Below are 19764 nucleotides of genomic sequence, written 5' to 3'. Positions count from 1 at the left end.
AAGGGCTTTGTTTTTAGATGGTAGCCTCTTGAAAGGAAGGAACTTTAAAAAGAGGTTGCTATTAGAGAAAGTAGAGAATACCCGACAAGATGGGAAAGTGTGGAAACAAGAACATAACTAGAGGGGTAAGTCTGAGAAAAGAGAAGATACAATCTACATCTACCTTTGAGATAGAAGGGGGTGGTGGTGAGGATCCTTTCAAAAAAAGATAAGCGCTAAAAGGTTTATAAGACAGAAGGGAAGTGGAGGAAGCTAAATTAAGATCAAAGAAAAGAAAGTGTGTGTGCTCCATAAAAGATTTGGCAAAAAGTCCATGCCAGAGATATCCATGGAGAGGCCACAATATGAATAAGGAAGCCTGCAGATTTGGTCAAAGAAATCAGATATACATGAATTTAAAAGTATCTTCTGGATTCAAAGAAGAGGGACCCTGGCAAAGCAAACACAACACACAAAGAAAAAAAATCTCTTTACTGGAAAATAGCCTTCAGGGGAAAATATTTTGCTGTATATGATTACAAAAGAAGAAAGATAAAGAAATACTATAGGAACTTCAAGACAAATACTACAGAGCAAAATGAGAAAGCCAAAATAATTTCAGTTAAAATTAAAATGTATAAAACAGAACAAAATTTGTTTTGAAAAATGGGGGCTTAGGCTAAAGTGGTAGTGGGACAGAGTGAGAAGTAGTCTGATTGGAAATATACCCACTCTTTACTTATTGACATGATTAGGTTCCAGATACCAGGTCATTATGTGAAAATCGGTGTTATGTGAAAATGGAGGATGACCACATCACATCACAAAATGGAGGATGACTACATCATTACATAACTGCCAAATTACATCATTACATAACTGCCAACCACTGAGAATCATGGTCCAGCCAAGTTGACACATAACCTTAACCATCAAAGCCAGTGTTACTCTAGCCTTGCATCTTGGTGTTTGTTGCCGCCACATGTATGTTGTTAACGGGCAAGATAGTCTGATAGTAGATTTTTTACTATTGTTGTAGATGCAAAATGTCATATAATAAGATAGTAAGTATGGAGTAGGTGTATATTTTAAAGGCAGAACAGATATGACTTGTTAAAAATGTATACAGTTAAATAAAAAGACCATACATGAAATATAAAATGTTAACAGAGGTATCCTTTCTGGATGATAGGATTAAATATGATGCTTCCTTTTCTCTTTTAAATTTTGTCGAGGAGTAATATAATCTGTTAATTTTAAAAAGAATAAATTCTTGATATAAAAAATTCAATACTGAAATACATTCTTTCCTAGAGACCACTGTTTCACCACAGATTATAGCTTTAAAAATCACTTTCCTACGAGTTTACTGCAGTGTTTCACAATCTTTTTTACACTATTTGCCTTACGCTAAGGAGAAAAATTTAATTAATCCAGTTAATTAGTTAATATTAATGTAAACCTAAGTTTAATTTCTCCCTAAAAGAGAATTAAAACACTAAGGGCTAAGATTTTGTAGGGCAGTTAAACTTTGAAGGCCACCAAGCACTGTAACATCTAAATTGTTTCACCACCCCTTCCCCTGAAACAATTTTTGTCCTCTTGGGATTAATATTGCTCCTGTTGAGAATGTATGGTTTACTGGTATTTTGAAAATATAATATTTGAATTATCAGTCAAATTAGATGCAGTACGCATCATACAATCCTTACAACACTGATCCCTTGGCTTTCTTCACATATTTTCTTTGGTTTCATCCTCCTCTCTGGATACTCCTTCTCCTCTATTACAGTGCTTCCCAAACTCACTGGCTGCAAAATGTTTTTGAATACACACTCCAATATACGTTTACTTATTTATTAATGATATATAAGTACTACTGTACTAATAAAATACGTACAATATAAAATATACAAAAATATTTTAAAGGATAAGATTTTAAAAATACGTAAGAAGAAATTATAACTATTTTTCTCTATCTCAAAATATACACACCAGTTTTTTTATAAGTTGAAGGCACCTACCCTGGTGGTACGGTGGTTAATAGCTTGGCTGCTAATCAAAAGGCTGACAGTTCAAATCCACCAGCTGCTCCTTGGAAACGCTATGGGGCCATTCTGCTCTGTCCTATAGGGTTGCTGTGTCCCACAGGGTTGCTATGAGTCAGAATCGACTTGATGGCAGTGATTTGGAAACCCTGGTGGAGTAGTGGTTAAGTGCTACAGCTGCTAAACAAAAGGTCAGCAGTTCGAATCCACCAAGTGCTCCTTGGAAGCTCTATGGGGGCAGTTCTACTGTGTCCTATTGGTTTGCTATGAGTTGGAATCGACTCAAGGGCAATGGGTTTGATTTTCCTGGTTTAGGACCTTCAGGGTCTATCAAGGTACATTTATTTTCACTGTATAGGCGATCTCATCAATCATCATGGCTTCAACTGCCACCTGTGAGCTGATGTCTCCCAAATTTATGTCTCTAGCCCAGGAATAAACTGCCTAACTGACATCTTCACTTGGCAGTCACAGGAACACCTAAAAGTCAGCATGTCCAAAACAGAGCTCATCTTTCCTCTTAAACGTGCTTCTCTCAAACAGAAGTCACTACTGCCTGGTAAGAGGCCTTGTCAAACCAGAAACTCTTGGTGTCATCCTTGATACCTTCCTCCTCACCTCACCACTACTACTAATTTGTCACTATGACCTGTTTTACCTCCTGAATACTTCTCAAATCAGTCCATGCCTCTCCCTTTTCACTGCCATCAACCTAAAATAAAAATCATCTCTTTCTGAATGAGTACAACACTCTTCTTTTTCTCTACTACTTGACCTTTCCAATCTATAGCCACAACGCAGTTAAGGTCATCATTAAAAAATACAAGTATGATCGTGTCAATTGTGCTTTAAAAAAGTTTTAAAAAATCAAGCCTGTTGCCGTTGAGTGGATTCCAACTTACAGTGACCCTATAAGTGGTGTATGAACTCCACCTGTCCTCTCCAGCCACATTTAGCACTGCTCTTCTCCCTCTAGTCACACGGGACTTTAGTTCCTCAAAAATCTAATCTTCCTTCCTTTTTACATACTTCTTTTTGCACACTTTTTCCCTATCACCAAGCTAATTCCACTATCATTCACGTCTCAGCTTTTTACAAAAATCACTTCATGAAGTCACCATATTACATATTTTCATACACCTTGCAGGTCCTGGTGGCGTAATGGTTAAGTGATATGCTGCTAACCAAAGGGTCGGCAGTTCGAATCCGCCTGGCGCTCCTTGGAAACTCTGTGGGGCAGTTCTACTCTGTCCTATAGGGTCGCTATGAGTCAGAATGGACCCGACGGCACTGTTTTTTTATTTTTGCAAGTCCTTGTAAGCTATCACAATTATAATTAAAATTAATCACTTACATAATTATTTGCCTAATGTCTATTTCCTTTTGGTACCTGCATCTGCTCTGTTCATTTCTCTGTTTCCAGGGGCACCACTAAGGTTGGTGTCACTCAGTGCAGTAATTCATGGTGTCGCCACCGTGCGCCGGCAAACCACACCCCCTGTGGGCGGAGCAGCCTGGTCCTGCCCCATCCCCAGGCAGGGCCAAGCACAGAGCTGTGCTGCCCAGCCCCCTCTAGGCCCTGCCCCTCTTGGCTCCCCACAGCTCCTCCCCTCTCCCACTGGCCCAGGCAGAGACAGTCCTCTCTGCCCAGTGGTGGAGTTTGGGCCTGGCCACTGGCTTTCTGACTGGCAGATGATGGGGTGGGGAGAATGCTGATGAGTTACCCTACTAGGTGGCACTAGGTTGACACCAACGCCCCTAGAGATGCCACCGCCTATCTCCTATGCCTAACACAGTGCCAAGAATATGGAATATGGTAGCACTGGATAGAAATCTGTAGCCCTGGTGATGTACTGGTTAAGAGCTCATACGCTCACCAAAAGTTTGGCAGTTGGAATCCACCAGCCCGCCGCTCCTTTGGAAATCCGAGGGGGCAGTTCTAATCTGTCTTATGCTATAATAAAAGAACTTAAGCATCTTCCTTTTTTTTTCATATTGTGAAATATTTTACTATGATTTTAACCCAAATTAATTATTTTGCTTATATATGTTGTGTATATAAAAATATAAAAATATTCTAGGAGCTAGTGAAAATTTAATTTCCATTTCATTTCTAATTTGAGGAAATAATGAGGTTAAATAAAAGATGTATTTTTCCTATAGATGAAAGACATTTTAAGGAATTCCCTCAATGCAAAAATTAATTTTTATGCTATCTATCCGGAAATAGCATCTAAAATAATACTCTAAGGGCATCTAAAAATTTATTGTAGAGAAATAGGTCAAGCTCTACAATACACAGCTTTATTAGATTTTTTAAAATTATGTGCCTTTAAAAGTTTTATTACAGTCTAAGTTTGATGCTTACTATGTCTTATAAACATGTTTTTCTCCATAAGAGAATATCTATTTTGTTATGAACTTTAGTGAGTTAGTATATAATTTAGTTGAATTTATCTTTATAGTCTATTACACATGGCTAAAGGTTTCTGCTAGACGTCCTTTATCTGCTTAAGGGAGTTTCCTTCTACTCCCAGCTTGCTAGAACTTTTTATCATGCCGAATTTTGTCAAATACTGTTTCTGTATCTGGTTGGATAGTTATATCATTTTTACACACTGCTGGACTTGCTGTGCTAATAAAAAAAATAAATAATAATATTTTGAGGTTTTTCCATATATGTTCCTGAGCATGACTGGACTCTAATTTTCCTTTCTTATAATCCTTATCTGGTTTTGGTATAAAAATCATACCAGTCTTACAAAATGAGTGGGGAGTTTTTCCTTTCTCTGTTTTCTAAAAGAATGGCATGATATGTTCCCTGAAATTCTGGTAGAAGTTGTTTACAAAACCATCTGGGCCAACTAGTTTCTTGGTATGAAATCTTTAAACTACTGATTCAACTTCTTTAAAGGTTACAGGACTATGATGGCTTTTAATTCTACTTGAAGAGTTTTGGGAAGTTATCATTTTTTTAGAAATGTGTACATTTCCACTGTTTTAAAATTAGCACAAAGTTTTTCCTAGTATTCTCTTTTTTAACCTTTTCCTTTAATATAATTTTAAACTTAGAAGTTGCAAGAATAGCACAAAAAACTCGCATTCACTACAGTCACTAAGATTCATCACTTGTTAACATTAAGCCATATTTCTTATTCCCATTTTTTCTCTCTCTGAACCTTTGAGAATAAGTTGTACATAGGTTTTCATTCCTCTTAGATGAATACCTAAGGAGTGGATTGCTGAGCCAATATAGAAAGTGTATGCGTTAACTTTTTAAGAAACTGCCAAGCTGTTTTCCAAAGTGGTTTTCCAATTTTCTACCTTCTTTTATCAGCAGGATATGAGAGTTCCAGTTGCTCCATGACTTAGTACAGTCAGTCTTGTAAATTTCAGGTATGTGCTTATTTGGTATCTGTCTATAAAATCGCTGTTCAAATCTTTTGCCCAATTTTCAAATTTGGCTTTTTGTTTTCTTACTGAGTTTTGAGAGTTCTTTATACATTCTAGATAGGAGGCCTTTATGAGATATGTGATTTGCAAATATTTTTCTCCCAGTCTACGGTTTGTTTTTTGCATTCTGTTAACAGGGTATTTCACAGAGCAGAAGTTGTTAATCTTGAGAAAGTTCAAATAACCAATTTTTCTTTTTATGGATCATGCTTCTGGTATTCCATCTAAGACAACTTTGTCTACTACAAGGTCACAAGGATTTTCTCTTACGTTTGCTTCTGGAAGTTTTAGAGTTTTACATTTAGGTCTAGTATCCATTTTGAGTGTTTTTTTAATATAGTGTGAGGTATGGATCACTGATATTTTTGCATTTGGATATCCAGTTATTCTAGCACCATTTGTTGAAAAAAAGACTATCATGGTGCCACTGAGTTGGCCTTTGCAACTTTTTTGAAAATCAGCTGTCCATATATGAGTGAGTATATTTCTAGACTCTCTATTTTTCTCCATTGATCTATGTGCCTAACTTTGTAGCAACTCCAGTCTTGAATATTGAAGCTTTAAAATACGTCTTGAACTCAGATAATGTTAGCCCTTCAATTTTGTTTCCTTTTTTCACTAGCAATGGATGTTCAGTCTGTCAAATACTTCTCCTTCATCTACTCAGGTGATAATATGGTTTTCCTTTTTAGTTTGTTGCTTTCCTTTTCCAATTAGCCTTATATTAAAACCTCATCATATCCTCATAATTTTTAACCTCTCTTTCATATTTCCCATACCCTTGTCTTTATACTGTATTCTGCCTCAATGGCAATGGGTTTGGTTTTGGTTTATCTGCCAGGCCTCTAATTCTCTTTACAGTTTTATGTAATCTTCTGTTTAACCTTATCTGCTGATTCTTTTTTAATTTCCATGATTTTATTTTTAATTTCTAAGATTTCTATCTTGTTCTTTTTAAGATATTCCTGGTCCATTTTAGATAGTCACATGTTTCTCGTTTATTTTATTCCATTATTTTTCTTTCTTTTTTTTTTAAATTTCATACACAGATATTTTAGATTCTCCATAATTCTAATATTTAAAGTTCACAGGGTCCTTTAGAAATTCTTTAGAAGTCTAAAATCTGTTTTGCTTTGTTTTAATTTTTTTCTGCTGATTTTCACTCATAGCTTCTAGCTTTATTTATAAAATTGGGTTTTTTCTGTTTGTTTTTTATTTTTTTTAAAGGGAACTCGTATTTGGCTAACCTTATGAGGGGAAATCTGATGACTAAATATAGAAATGTTTTCCTCTGGAGAGGATCTGCATTTACTTGTCATTGGAGTGAGGTACTCTTACCAACCCAGAACCAAGTTAATCACCTTCAGGGATCTCATGCTCCTGGGTTTATTCTTCAGTCTTGCATGAGTACAGGTCTAAAGTGCTGATCCCATCATTGATATGGGTAACTTTGACCCCAGGGTAACCCCAGCTTTTGTATTCCCTTATAGCTCAGAAATCTCCATTACAGTTTCAACTATTTTGTCTGTGTGTATGCTCCTCAGAGAGTCTCTTGCTTTTTGCAGGCCTAACAGTGCATTAAGAATGAGGTTTATAACATTTATCCAAAATTTATTTGTACTATAGTTGGAGGGCCCTTCATAATATCTGGAACACCATACTAGTAAAAGTAGAAACTTTCTAACCTTTAGAGATAAGAATATTATCTGATATAATTGTAAATTTAACTGGCTTTTAGCTACTCAAGATGTAATAGATAACAAGTTAAGCTTCTTTCTCATAATATTAAAAAGGTTTGCTATTTGGGTATCCTAAAATTTTTCTGAGAAGTCTTTAATGCTATTATCAAATCATTTGATATGTCTAAAAGGGCAAAAGACATTCTTTTTTCATAGTTAGAATTCCAATTAGTACTATAGCTACTCAAAATGCCGAACACACTCCAAATTTAGCTTAATGCATCCTACACATATGATTACAAGATTCTGTTCGATGATAAAAATTGCTGGCTTAGAAAATGGAAGTACCATATCTACACTCCCACATACAGCTAAACTGGCTTAATTCCACAGATGAGAATCTACAATCTGTTTTCCACTGTGTGGATCCTGAACAGTCAATAATTTGCTGCCTTCACGTCAAGCAAAGTGTTATATACAGTGTTGATTATTATATAGTGCTACTAGAATGCTTAACTGGTGTTTAAAAGATACCAAAATTGAATTTTTAATGTCTCAGTGGCAACATGATTTTTAATAATCAGCTTAAAATTCTTATTTAAAAAATGAGATTATTATCCATTATTCAGAAAACACAATACAGAAGAGAAAAGAATATTCAACATTGAAATACTATGAATATTTAATATGAATTGATAGGTATGAATGTGTCTTTTCAAATTACAGTGTGAATTGAAAATTACAGGCTAATTTTTCAAGTTAGCCAGAGCATTTATTTAATTAAATAGAAGCAGAATTAGTTATCTCAATTAAGAAACTGCATAGATTAAAATCTGAACACAAAAATGTGTTCAAAAGACTCTACATTTAAACTATTCTTAAAATTTGTTACACCTGATAGAATTGTTGGTCTAGTTACACTCAACCCATTTACGCCCTCTTTACACTTTGATATACTGTTTGCAACATGATGAATACCCATTGCAAAAACCTTCTGTACTAATAAAGCATTACAGAAACTAACATCACGGAGGATTTTTTTCTTCTTTTGAAGATTCTTGAGATAAGGCTTTGTATACTAATATGAATAGTTCTATCAACTGGAATAAATATTTTAGCAAACAACGAGGCAGAATTGGCAACATTAATCTGAAAATAGAGTTTTTAAAGTAAACCTAAATGTTTATTTTTTGCCCAATAAAAGCTTATAAATGATTTACTAATTTTTACAACACTTCACAGAACTAAGGAAAATTATTTTCACTATTTTTTATACCTACAAAATTACCAAATGTTAGACCATAAACTCACGATTCTTTAGTAAAGGGAGGAATACAGTCTTGACACATTCAGAGTAAAAATCCTTGATATATGTGTTTTTATGTAATGTACTGTGCCCAACTCACAGTGACACCATGTGTTTCAGCGCAGAACTGCACTCCACAGGGTTTTCAATGTTGTCATTGTTGTTAGGTGCTGCAGAGCTGGTTCCAACTCATAGTGACCCTATGCACAAAAGAACAAAAAACTGCCTGGTCCTGCACCATCCTCCAATCGTTGCTATGTTTGGGCCCACTGTTGAAGCCACTGTGTCAATCCATATCATTGAAGGTCTTCCTCTTGTTCCTTAATCCTCTACTTTACCAAACATGACGTCCTTCTCCGGGGACTGCTCCCTCCTGGTGCCCACACTATGTGAGATGAAGTATCGCCATCCTCACTTCTAAGGAGCATGCTGGCTGTACTGCTTCCAAGGCATATTTGGTCATTCTTCCGGCAGTCCATGGTACATTCGATATGCTTTGCCAACACCGTCATTCACAGGCATCAGTACTTCTCTGGTCTTCCTTATTCATGGGCCAGCTTTCGCATGCGTATGAGGTGACTGAAAACATGACTTGGGTCAGGTGAACCTTAGTCCTTAAGGTGACACCTTTTCAACACTTTAAAGGGATCTTCTGTAGTTGACTTGCCCAACCCAATACGTGGTTTGACTTCTTGTTTGCTGCTTCCATGGGCGTTGACTGTGGATCCAAGTAAAATGAAATTCTGGACCTTAGTATTTTCTCTTGGGTTTTCAACAGCTGTGGCCTTTCGGAAGTAGATCACCAGGACTTTCTTCTGAGGCACCTCTGGGTGGATCGGAACCACAAAGGACTCCTCCATATATATATATATATCTCAAAGAAAACTTACGCTTGTCAAGAACGACACTTTCCAATTGTTATCTGACATACAGCCACTGTAAGGAAGGAACATGAATGATGTTGGCTCAGGAAAATAAGTGAAAATATTTTCATTTAAACATACCTTAACTATTTCTTCAATGAAGCAAATGTGAGAAACAGGATCTCTCTTCTTGGCTAATACTTTCTGTAGATGTTGTACCTGAAAAAAAGGAGGGACGGCTACATATATAATTGGGCATTTTCAACTAAAACAAATGAAAAGCTTGGAACTAGAAAAGTAAGGAAAGGGAACTAGCATTTTGCTGGGGCCTTTCAATATATTATAATAAGCTAACATAGGTATCTGAAGTGCTCAAAGATTTTAAGATATCTGTAAAAAATCAGACAACTTGGAATAATCAAGATTTAAACCATAATTTAAATTTTTTCCACTCCCTATTTACCTGTCCACAAACAGTACAGATATGATCCATAAGTTTCTCCATATTGGTCCAAAGGGAAGCACGAAAAGCTGCAGTATTTCCTGGGGTTGGCATGGTAGATCGTCCAGGACCCCCTGTTTATGAGTGACAAACATGACAAATAAAATTTTCTAAATATAACAAAATGTATGTTAGTATAAAAAGTATACACAGGCAAATCTGGGAGCCAAGATGACGGAATAGACAGACGCTTCTGGCGAGCCCTCTTTACAACAGAGACATGAAAAAACAAGTGAAACGACTGTATTTGTGACAAACTGGGAGCCCTGAGCTTCAAAGGCAAGCTTAGAAAATGAACTGAGGGACAAGGGTAGGAAGAGACCATTCAGAAGCAGAGAGGACTTACTGGACCTGAATCGCAGGGAGCCCTCAGGCACCATTCCCGGAGAGGCGGCGGCAGTGGGCTGGTACTAGCGTTCCACAGCAGTTTCCTCAGGAAGAAGCAGCCAGCCACACAGCCCACCGACACCTCCGGAACCTGAGTAGAACAGTGCTCTCAGCAAAAGCTAAGTACTTGCGTATATTTTAACCGCCCCCCCACCCCAAACGGCTTCAGCAGCTGAATTCCCTCGGACTGAGATAGGCACTGTGCAGCACCTACAGCCATACTCCTGGCCTTGGGGAAGGAAAAAATTTGCATTTGGGGGAAAAGATGGTTTGCTAGCTCCACTAACCGGTAGAGCTCAGGACAGAGGCAGCTCCTATCCAGGCATAAACCATCCGTGGACTTTGAGCACCTTTCCCTTCTGCATGGACCTGTGTGGGCCTATTTCAGAAGAACAGGCCCTTGTTGGCAAACTCCAACCATTTCAGTGGTGCGGTGGGGTGGTGCGTGTTTGATGTTTGACATTGCTTTGCCTATTAAACAAGGTCCCCAAATACCCACATGAGGGATCTAAGGACTGGTAGCTCCACTCAGGTCACCCAGCCACCCATGACAGGGGACCAAAGATAACTGGTACTTTCCAGTCCTTACAACCAAAAATTCTGGGTGCCCATGGTCCCTCTGCAGAACCCACCCACCTGCACACTCTAGGGAAAAGGGACGCACTTTCCTCAGAGAAACTCGGGGATTGGTTCTCAGCCCCCTGCCTTGTTCAGAGTGTGACCCCCTGCTGCAATCAGATATGGGTATATACACCAATCACCCCTGCCCCTCTAAGACTGTAGGACAGAGGCTGTACCACACACTTGACGATCAGCTACCTGGAAACCTGAGCTGAATTCATACAAGAAAACTGAATGGACTCCTAGACTGATATACCTGATAACAGCTCTAGCCAGCTGGGGACAGAACACCAGAGCTCCAAAGGCAAAAATAATCAAGCTAGCTCACTGAAGCAACCCATAGGGGTATACCAAAACAAAACAAAGCAAGCAGCTACGACACAGTAAGCAAGCATAAACTAATACAATAACTTGTAGATGGCTCAGAGATAACAGTCAATATCAAGTCACATAAAGAAACAGGCCATGATCACCTCAACAAGCTCTCAAAACAAAGAATCCGGGGATCTTCTAGATGAAAGTGCATTCCTGGAATTACCAGATGCAGAATACAAAAGTTTAATATACAGAATCCTTCAAGACATCAGGAAGGAAATGAGACAATATGCAGAACAAGCCAAGGAACACACAGATAAAGCAACTGAAGAACTCAGAAAGATTATTCAGGAACATAATGAAAAGTTTAATAAGCTGGAAAAATCCAGAGACAGGCAGCAATCAGAAATTCAGAAGATTTACCAAAAAATTACAGAAGTAGACAACTCAATACAAAGTCAGAGAAGCAGAATTGAGCAAGTAGAAGCTAGAATTTCTGAACTCGAAGATAAATCACTTGGCACTAATACATTTGAAGAAAAATCAGATAAAAGAATTAAAAAAAAAAACGAAGAAGCCTTAAGAATCATGTGAGAATCTATCAAGAGAAATAACCTACGAGTGATTGGAGTACCAGAACAGGGAGGGATAACAGAAAATACAGAGAAAATTGTTGAAGATTTATTGGCAGAAAACTTCCCTGATATTGTGAAAGATGAGAAGATATCTATCCAAGATGCTCATAGAACTGCACATAAGGTAGATCTTAAAAGAAAGTCACCAAGACATATTATAATCAAAGTTGCCAAAACCAAAGATAAAGAGAGAATTATAAGAGCAGTGAGGGATAAATGAAAAGTCACCTACAAAGGAGAGCAAATAAGAATAAGCTCGGATTACTCAGAAGAAACCACGCAGGCAAGAAGGCAATGGAATGACATATTTAAAAAACTGAAGGAAAAAAATTGCCCACCAAGAATCATATATCCAGCAAAATTGTCTCTTAAATATGAAGGAGAAACTAAGACATTTCCAGATAAACACAAGTTTAGGGAATTCATAAAAACCAAACCAAAACTACAAGAAATACTAAAGGGAGTTCTTTGGTTAGAAAATCAATAATATCAGGTATCAACCCAAGACTGGAACACTGGGCAGAAAAACCAGAAGTCAGCCCAGGCAGGGAAAACCAAAAAAAAAAAAAAAAAAAAGCAAGACTATTAAAAAAAAAAAAAAAGGCTCAAAACAGTGTAACAGCAATGTTATTATATAAAAGAAGACAACATTAGAATAATAAAGAGGGACTAAGAAATGTAATCAATACCCCTTCCATATGGAGAGGAAGATACAGCGATACAAAGAAATAAAAGTTAAGTTTAAATTTAGAAAAACGGGGTAAATAATAAGGTAACCACAAAGGAGACAAACTATCCTACTCACCAAAATAAAATATAAGAAAAAAATACAGACTCAGCAGAAACAAAATCTCCAACAACAAATATGAGGAAAGGACAATATATAAAGATAATCTACTCAGCACATAAAACTATGTGGGAAAAAGAAACTGTCAACAACACACAAAAAAAGAAATCAAAATGATAGCACTCAATTCATACCTATCTATAATTACCCTGAATGTAAATGGACTAACTGTACCAATAAAGAGACAGAGAGTGGCAGAATGGATTAAAAAACAAGATCAGTCTATATGCTGCCTACAAGAGAAACACCTTAGACTTAGAGACACAAACAAACTAAAACTCAAAGGATGAAAAAAAAATACATCGAGCAAACAACAATCAAAAAAGAGCAGGAGTGGCAATATTAATTTCTTAAAAAATAGACTTTAAAGTTAAATCCATCAGAAAGGATAAGGAAAGACACTATATAATGATTAAAGGGACAATACACCAAGAAGATATAACCATATTAAATATTTATGCACCCAATGACAGGGCTGCAAGATACATAAACTCTATCAGCATTGAAAAGTGAGATAGACAGCTCCACAATAATAGTAGGAGACTTCAACACACCACTTTCCGTGAAGGACAGGACATCCAGAAAGAAGCCCAATAAAGACACGGAAGGTCTAAATGCCACAATCAACCAACTTGACCTCATAGACATATACAGAACACTCCACCCAACAGCAACCAACTATACTTTCTTTTCTAGTGCACAAGGAACATTCTCTAGAATAGACCATATATTAGGTCATAAAGCAAGCCCTTAGCAGAATCCAAAACATTGAAATATTACAAAGCATCTTCTCTGACCATAAGGTCACAAAGGTGGAAATCAATAACAGGAAAAGCAGGGAAAAGAAATCAAATACTTGGAAACTGAACAATACTCTGCCCAAAAAAGACTGGATTATAGAAGACATTAAGGATGGAATAAAGAAATTCAGAGAATCCAATGAGAATGAAAACACTTCTTATCAGAACCTTTGGGACACAGCAAAAGTGGTGCTCAGAGGCCAATTTATATCAATAAATGCACACATCCAAAAAGAAAAAAGGGCCAAAATCAAAGAATTATCCCTATAACTTGAACAAATAGAAAGAGAGCAACAAAAGAAACCCAGGGGCACCAGAAGAAAACAAATAATAAAAATTAGAGCTGAACTAAATGAAATAGAAAACAGAAAAACAACTGGAAGAATTAACAAGACCAAAAGCTGGGTTTTTTTAAAAAAATCAACAAAATTGATAAACCACTGGCCAAAGTGACAAAAGGAAAACAGGAAGGGACGCAAATAACCTGAATAAGAAATGAGATGGGCGATATTACAACAGACCCAACTGAAAGTAAAAGAATCATATGAGACTACTATGAAAAATTATACTCTAACAAATTTGAAAACCAAGAAGAAATGGATAAATTCCTAGAAATAAACTACCTACCTAAAGTAACACAAACAGGGGTAGAACAACTAAATAGACCCATAACAAAAAAAGACTTTGAGAAGGTAATCAAAAAACTCCCAACAAAAAAAAAGCCCTGGTCTGGATGGCTTCACCGCAGAGTTTTACCAAACTTTCAGAGAAGAGTTAAGACCGCTACTACTAAAGGTATTTCAGAGCATAGAAAAGGATGGAATACTGCCAAACTCATTCTATGAAGCCACCATATCCCTGATACCAAAACCAGGTAAAGACACCACAAGAAGAGAAAATTACAGACCTATATCAATCATGTACGTAGATGCAAAAATCCTCAACAAAATTCTAGCCAATAGAATTCAACAACATATCAAAAAAATAATTCACCATGACCAAGTGGGATTCATACCAGGTATGCAGGGATGGTTCAACAGTACAAAAACAATCAATGTAATCCACCACATAAATAAAACAAAAGATAAGAATCACATGATTTTATCAATTGATGCAGAAAAGGCATTTGACAAAGTTCAACACCCATTCATGAGAAAAACTCTCAGCAAAATAGGAATAGAGGGAAAATTCCTCAACATAATAAAGGGCATTTATACAACGCCAACAGCCAACATCACCCTAAATGGAGAGAATCTGAAAATATTCCCATTGAGATCGGGAACTGGACAAGGATGCCCTTTATCACCACTCTTATTCAACATTGTGTTGGAGGTCCTACCCATGACAATTAGGCTACATAAAGAAATAAAGGGCATCCAGATTGGCAAGGTAGAGGTAAAAGTATCTCTATTTGCAGATGACATGATCTTATTTATACACAGAAAACCCTAAGGAATCCTCAAGAAAACTACTGAAACTAATAGAAAAGTTCAGCACAGTATCGGGACACAAGATAAACATACAAAAATCAGCTGGATTCCTCTACACCAACAAAAAGAACATCAAAGAGGAAATCACCAAATCAATGCCATTTACAGTAGCCCCCAAGAAGATAAAATACTTAGGAATAAATCTTACCAGACATGTAAAAGACTTATACAAAGAAAACTATAGTATACTTCTGCAAGAAACCAAAAGAGACTTACATAAGTGGAAAAACATAACTTGCTCATGGATAGGAAGACTTAACATTATAAAAATGTCTATTCTACCAAAAGCGATCTATATATTTAATGCAATTCCGATCCAAATCCCAAAGATATTCTTTAATGAGATGGAGAAACATATCACCAATTTCATATGGAAGGGAAAGAGGCCCCAGATAAATAAGGCATTACTGAAAAAGAAGAGGAAAGTGGGAGGCCTTACTTTACCTGTTTTTAGAGCCTATTATACCGCCACAGTAGTCAAAACAGCCTGGTACTGGTACAACAACAGATACATAGACCAATGGAACAGAATTGAGAATCCAGACATAAATCCATTCACATATGAGCAGTTGATATTTGACAAAGGCCCCGAAACAGTTTAATGGGGAAAAGATAGTCTTTTTAACAAAAGGTGCTGGCATAACTGGATATGCATCTGCAAAAAAATGAAACAAGACCCATACCTCTCTCCATGCAAAAAAAAAAGAGCTCAAAATGGATCAAAGACCTAAATATAAAATCTGAAATAACAAAGATCGTGGAAGAAAAAATAGGGGCAATGTTAGGAGCCCTAATACATGGCATAAACAGTACACAAAACATTATTAAGAATGTAGAAGAGAAACTAGGTAACTGGGAGCTCCTAAAAATCAAACACTTATGCTCATCCAAAGACTTCACCAAAAGAGTAAAAACACTAGGTACAGACTGTGAAAAAGTTTTTAGGTATGACATTTCCGATCAGCATCTGATCTCTAAAATCTATGATACTGCAAAAACTCAACTACAAAAAGATAAACAACCGTATTAAAAAATGGGCAAAAGATATGAATAAACACTTCACTAGAGAAGAGATTCAGGTAGCTAACAGATACATGAGGAAATGTTCACGATCATTAGCCATTAGAGAAATGCAGATCAAAACTACAATGAAATTTCATCTCACTCCAACAAGGCTGGCATTAATCCAAAAAACAAAATAATAAATGTTGGAGAGGCTGTGGAGAGATTGGAACACTTCTACACTGCTGGTGGGAATGTCAAATGGTACAACCACTTTGGAAATAGATTTGGCGCTTCCTTAAAAGCCTAGAAATAGAACTGCCATAGGATCCAGCAATCCCACTCCTTGAATATATCCTAGAGAAATAAGACCCTTTACATGAAGAGACATATGCACACTCATGTTTATTCCAGCACTGTTTACAATAGAAAAAAGATGGAAGCAACAAAGTTGCACATCAACGGATGAATAGATAAATAAATTATGGCATATTCACACAATTCATAACATGGAGGAACCTGGAAGGCATTATGCTGAGTGAAATTAGTCAGTTCCAAAAGGACAAAGATTGTGTCTCTGCTTTTAAAGTGGGCAAGAATCAAGAAAACCAAGGCACTCTGTTTCTGTAAGCTGCTTCACTCTGATTTTTCTGTAATTCTATGTTTAAAAAGAATTGCATGAATGGAAAACTAGTTTGATATGTAAACATTCACCTAAAGCACAATGAAATGTGTTAAAAAATTGCATATACCTTTACTAAAGAGATGCTATTATTTTCTTAGTCTGATAATAGTGGAAAGGAACAAAAGAGACAGAAATCTAGGAGAGAGATGCTGGCTGTAACAATATGAATAATTCCTGTTTGAAATTTAGGTCTAATTAATTTTTAAAATTATTTGCATTGTTAAAAAAGAATATTAAGGGAAAGTATACAGGGAATAGAGAAATAACGCTGTAACAATATGCAATTGTTTCAGATGTTATACAAAGAAGAAATTCCTAACATGCAGGAAAGGACAGGTAGTGCTTTGCGAAAATTAGAAAATATTAATCACATTCCTGGAATATGCAAGGAATGGTTTTATTATAAAGAATTATGGGACTCATGAACTCATTATTTTTTAAAGTAAATACAAGCAGAAATATAAAAAGATATAATTATCTGTTTGTATTTACTTTAGAGAAACTGAGGCACAGAAAAAAATCATAGTAGTTGAACTAGTTTTAGAGGCTCAATTTTTCTTACTTGTAGAATAGCACATAAATATTTTTACCCTTATATGCTAAATGTATCTTGTTGAAGATACAAATGACAGAAATAATCAACTGCTAGAATATAGAATAAAAGAAACAAACGAGAGAAATAATCAAGTGGTAGAATATAGAACAGCTATATAAAGGAAAAGAAGGAAGAATAATTAAAACAAAAACTGATGTCATTATACCAAAGACCAAACCTATTGCCGTCGAATTGATTCCAACTTACAGTGACCCTACAGGACAGAGTAGAGCTGCCCCATAGGGTTTCCAAGGAGCGGCTGGTGGATTTGGACTGCTGACCTTTCGGTCAGCAGCTGATATAGTTAGCTTCAATGAACTCAAGAAACAAAATAAATGGTGTCATAAATTACGTTTCATTAAAGGAATAAAGGAAACTAAAAGTTCCTCAAAGAATACTTCTAGTTAATAATGGTAAAAGGCATTTTCCTACTTTCTTCCTTTGAAAGACAATGAAAATAAGGACAAACAAAAAGTAGAGAAAATGTCAACTTCAAAGAAGCAGATAAAACATCAGACTTGAGATGATGATGCATGCGTGCCAAACATTGTAGCTAAATTAAAATGAAGAAGAAACCACTACCAGATAGTTGACATCTTAGATCACTGTTGTTGTTGGGTGTTGCTGAGTCGGTTCCCACTCACAGCGACCCTATATACAACAAAACAAAACACTGTCTGGTCCTGTGCCATTCTCACAATCTCTGTAGCAGACCCTGTGTCAATCCATCTCATTGAGGGTAGTCTTCTTTTTCACTGACGCTCTACTTTACCAAGCATGAGGTCCTTTTCCAGGGAATGGTCCCTCCTGATAACATGTCTGAAGTATGTGACACAAAGTCTTACCATCCTCACTTCTAAGGAGCATTCTTGCTGCACTTCTTCCAAGACAGATAATGTTCCTTCTTCTAGTCATCCGTGGTGTCTTAGTTATCTAGTGCTGCTGTGACAGAAATACCATAAATGGATGGCTTTAACAAACAGGAATTAATTTTCTCACAGTTTAGGTGGCTAGAAGTCTGAATTCAGGGCACTGACTCTAGGAGATGGCTTTCTCTCTCTGTCAGCTCTAGGAGAAGGTCTTTGTGTCTTCAGCATGTTTCCTGGTGCCTTGAATATCTCCATGGGCTTGGCATCAATCTTCCCTTATCTCTTCTCACTTACTTCTTAAATCTCTTTTATATGTTAAAAGAGACTGACTCAAGATACACCCTATACTAATCCTGTCTCATTAACAAAGACAACCTATTCCCAAATGGGATTATAACCAAGACATAGGGGCTAGGATTTTTAACACCTATTTTGGGGAGACACAATTCAATTCACAACATTTCACCCTTTGGCCCCCCAAAATTCAAGTCCTTGCCATATGCAAAACACATTCACTTCATCACATCATCCCAAAAGTCTTCAATCAACCCCAAGTTCAAAATCTCATCTTCTGAATCATCTAAATCAAATATGGATGAGACATCCGGGGCCGAAATTCCTCTTCATCAGCGAATCTGTGAAATCTAGACTACCAGCTATCTCTTCCAAAGCACAGTGGTAGAACAGGCACAAAGTAGACATTTCCATTACAAATGAGAGAAAGTGGAGGGTAAGAAGGAATAATGGACACCAAGCAAGTACAAAACTCAGCAGAACAATTTACATTAGCTCTCAAGGCTTGAAAATAATCCTCTGTTCTTTGGGATCATCTGGGCAATAGCCCCAGCCTCCATAATCTGGGTGTTGGCCATACTCTCTGGGTTCTGGGTGAAAGCCCCTCAGCTCAGGGCTTCCGTTCTGTCTTTCAGGCCCTATGGGATGGCAGCTCTGCTTTCTCAGCTTCAGGTGGCCCCATTCTAGTCCATCTACGTGGTGACCCCACCCCTTCGGCCCAGGCAGGCCCCATTCTTCTGCTTCTTGGGCACTGCAACCCTACCCCCTCAGTTTTGGATGAGGGCACCAAACCCCTGGCATACCTTAATGGCAGCCCCATACTCTGGAATCAAGTTGATAAGGCTGTAGCCCAACCCTTTGAGACTGAGGAGAGTGTGGCCCCACCCTTTGAAACCGAGAAGGCCCTGCTTCCTGTGTTCCTTGCAACAGTTACGCTGATTTCCAAGCTGCTCCAGGGATGGTCCTTCTTTTTTCTTGGAGGATAACAGACGTAGTTACTTTGGCCTGATTCCTGTCTGTAGAATTCCAAGAGGCGGACAGCGTTCTTTCCTTTCATTCTTTCTCCGTCCCTGTCAGTCTAAGTCAATGGGTTTTCTGCTGTGGTAGTTGGTTAGGTCCATCAGTCACAAGCTTAATCTCTTTAATAAAAGATTGTATAGCCACATCTTTGGTAAACATTCTAAGACACACATCCTTAGTTTGTTTAACAGAATTTTCTATATCTTTAAGTTCTATTCATTTTGCTCAGTTCATTTTTAAGTCCATCTCCTTCCCCTCACACTTTACTATAAGGGGCCCCTTTAAGATCTTGTTTAGAAATCTCCTCAGCCAGATATCCAGTTTCATCACTTACAAGTTCTACCTTCCACCAAACATTTAAACATAGTCCAGAC

At 37.1% G+C, this 19764-nt stretch overlaps 1 protein-coding gene across 1 annotated transcript in view; it reads right to left on the bottom strand.

Annotated features, from left to right (window-relative positions):
* The window catches only part of COG5 (component of oligomeric golgi complex 5), a 317777-nt gene that overhangs the window by 116021 nt on the left and 181992 nt on the right, over window positions 1–19764 (bottom strand). The window contains exons 9-10 of the mRNA XM_049893477.1: window positions 9792–9904; window positions 9470–9547 (exon numbers count right to left, since the gene is read on the bottom strand). Of these exons, the coding sequence (XP_049749434.1) occupies window positions 9470–9547; window positions 9792–9904 (191 nt within the window). The remainder of the gene's footprint in view (window positions 1–9469; window positions 9548–9791; window positions 9905–19764) is intronic.

Source organism: Elephas maximus, chromosome 8 (genome assembly GCF_024166365.1).
Source record: "Elephas maximus indicus isolate mEleMax1 chromosome 8, mEleMax1 primary haplotype, whole genome shotgun sequence".
NCBI lineage: Eukaryota > Metazoa > Chordata > Mammalia > Proboscidea > Elephantidae > Elephas > Elephas maximus.
Note: the sequence above shows the minus strand (reverse complement) of the source record. Positions and strands in the feature narration are given on the sequence as shown.